This window comes from Arachis ipaensis, chromosome B10 (assembly GCF_000816755.2).
Source record: "Arachis ipaensis cultivar K30076 chromosome B10, Araip1.1, whole genome shotgun sequence".
NCBI classification, from domain to species: domain Eukaryota; kingdom Viridiplantae; phylum Streptophyta; class Magnoliopsida; order Fabales; family Fabaceae; genus Arachis; species Arachis ipaensis.
This window is the reverse complement of record NC_029794.2, coordinates 125,485,662-125,488,060: the sequence shown is the minus strand read 5'-3', so window position 1 is coordinate 125,488,060 and position 2,399 is coordinate 125,485,662. Positions and strand designations below refer to the sequence as shown.

General features: G+C 34.1%; 1 protein-coding gene across 1 annotated transcript; it reads left to right on the top strand.

Moving 5' to 3' along the window:
• LOC107621616 lies at window positions 532-2,269 on the top strand. The gene is made up of 2 exons (XM_016323651.2): window positions 532-676; window positions 1,390-2,269. The coding sequence occupies exon 2, from the start codon at window positions 1,460-1,462 to the stop codon at window positions 2,114-2,116; it is 657 nt and encodes a 218-aa protein (XP_016179137.1). The 5' UTR covers window positions 532-676; window positions 1,390-1,459; the 3' UTR covers window positions 2,117-2,269.

Genomic DNA, 2,399 nt, shown 5'->3' with positions numbered 1-2,399 from the left:
AAAAAATCTGACGGACCAAACCCACCAACCCGCTATTCGACAGAATAGAAAAAGTTCTAACACCGCTTCTTTTATTGGGTGCCATTATTTTGTTTAAAAAAGATCTTTTTTCAATAAAAAAAAGATCTTTTTTTATTTTTTAACGTGTTTGGCAAATTTCTAATAGTAAAAGTAAAAGTACTAGTAAAATCAAAAAAAGATCTTTTTTGAAAAGCTGTAATTTACATCTTTTTTTAAAAGATATTTTTTTCTTAAAAAAAAAAAGATGTTTTCATGTAATAAATAAACAAAAAAGTACTTTTATATTGTTATACCCAAACATAATTGATTGATAAAAAAACATTTTTATATGAGATATCCAAACATAAAATTACTTTTACTTCTCTATAAGATCTTTTAAAAAAAGATAACTCAAAAAAAGATCTTTTCTTAAAAGCTCACCCAAACAAACCCTAACTAAAGCGGAGCAAACTTTTGACGGGACTAAGGACGGGCCGGACTTTTCCATTTGCCACCCCTAGCTATAACCTTTAAAATATTAGGTTTCAAACAAATTTTACCAAACTAAGCCTTTCTCTCCCTCCTCTCTCCTCTTCACTGCTGCTCCGTCGTCCCTGCTAGCTTCTGCTTCACGCCTTGTCGTTCTTCTCTTCCTTCTTCGCTCATCCAACTTCCGGTGAGTTCTTCTCCTCTTCTCCCTGCTCTTCTTCGTTCTCAATCGTTCTAAATAGTTGTTGGCTTGTTGCTATTTTTGGTGTTGTATATGTGCCTTTGGTTTAGTGGTGTTGTTTCTTTCTGTTGCTTATGATCTATGGATTCCATGGTTTCAGGGATTATCATTTTTCAATTCTCTCTTTGCGTGTTTATGTGCATGTGCTTCACTTTGTTGATAGAAACTATAACCTAATTTTGTTATAAACTTGTTTTGGCTTTTGACTTGGCAACCTGTTATGGACTCCAAGTGAGGATCACATTAAAATTCAAATTCAGATTTGCATTGTTGTTCTTCATACTTGTTAATTAACTTATGATGTTCCTGTTTTTGGTAATTGTTTGCAATTGGAGAGTTGAATGAACTTTCATTAGATGGATGGAAATTTAAAGTAACATATGGTGTTGCTAATATCTAGGTGCTTCCAATTAGATGTTGTTGTTTTAATAGTAGTTTTTTTCTTCCTTTTCTAGTTTTCTTTGTTTATTTATTGGTCTCTGCCTTTAGGCTAACTATCAAAAAAGGAAAAAAATGTTTGCTATTGGAGTGTTAATAATGAAAAGTTGACATTATACAGCAATGTGAAATTCTGGGTTTTATTGGTGTTGCATTATTTATTGTCTTTAGAAATTTATATTGATTATTTAAATGATTTATTATTTATTTTGTTAAACCAGTTCGACCACAGTTGGACCATTGAACTTCTAAACGAGTCCCTTGAGTCCGATTCTCAGAAGTTTGCATATAATGGCTATCCCTAAGAAGAATTCTATACTAGAGCAAATGCTATTGCCAGATCTTAACCATCAACCTTTTGCCATCCACTATCCAAAGCTTGATGTAGATTTTGAACTCAAAGATGGTTTTATCCGTCTTTTACCAAAATTTCATGGAAGGGACAATGAAGATCCGCACAAGCATCTTAAGGAATTCCACATGCTTTGTTGCACAATGGTACTCCGAGGCGTCAATGAAGACCAGATTAAGCTACGCGCATTTCCTTTGTCTCTTGAAGGTGTAGCAAAAGATTGGCTCCTGTATCTTCCAGATGGAGTGGTGCAAAGTTGGGTCGATCTCAAGAAACTGTTTCTTCTGAAATTCTTTCCTGCTTCAAGGGCCATAGCCATAACTAAGGCCCTTATTCACATTAAGCAATCACAAGGTGAAGATCTTTACAACTATTTCGAAAGGTTCAACAGATTAATTGCTAGCTACCCTAACCTCCCAATGTCGGAACACGCCCTCATCGAACAATTCTACGAGGGATTGCTAGACGAGGAAAGGATGGGGATTGATGTTGCAAGTGGAGGGGCATTGAGAAAAAAAACACCAGAGGAAGCACGAGAAGTGATAGCCACTATGGCTGAGAATCGTCATCATTTTGGTAACCTTTCACTAGGATAGTTTTAGTATTTTGAGTTCTCTTTCTCTCTTAAGTCTGACAACAATTTCTTGCACTTTCCTTTTGTAAATTTCTGCCATTTACTTTTTTGCAAGTTCTTTGTTCTTAGTGACTTTTCTCATGATATTTCAATTTTCATATAGTTCCGCAACTAATTAATTCCAAGATTGCATGTTTGAAATCGGATGATATGATTTACGAACCGATTATGCTATGTGTACACTAAATCAACTACTAGTATAAAATATATGTTGAAATACAAAATATACATTAAAAATAAACTAA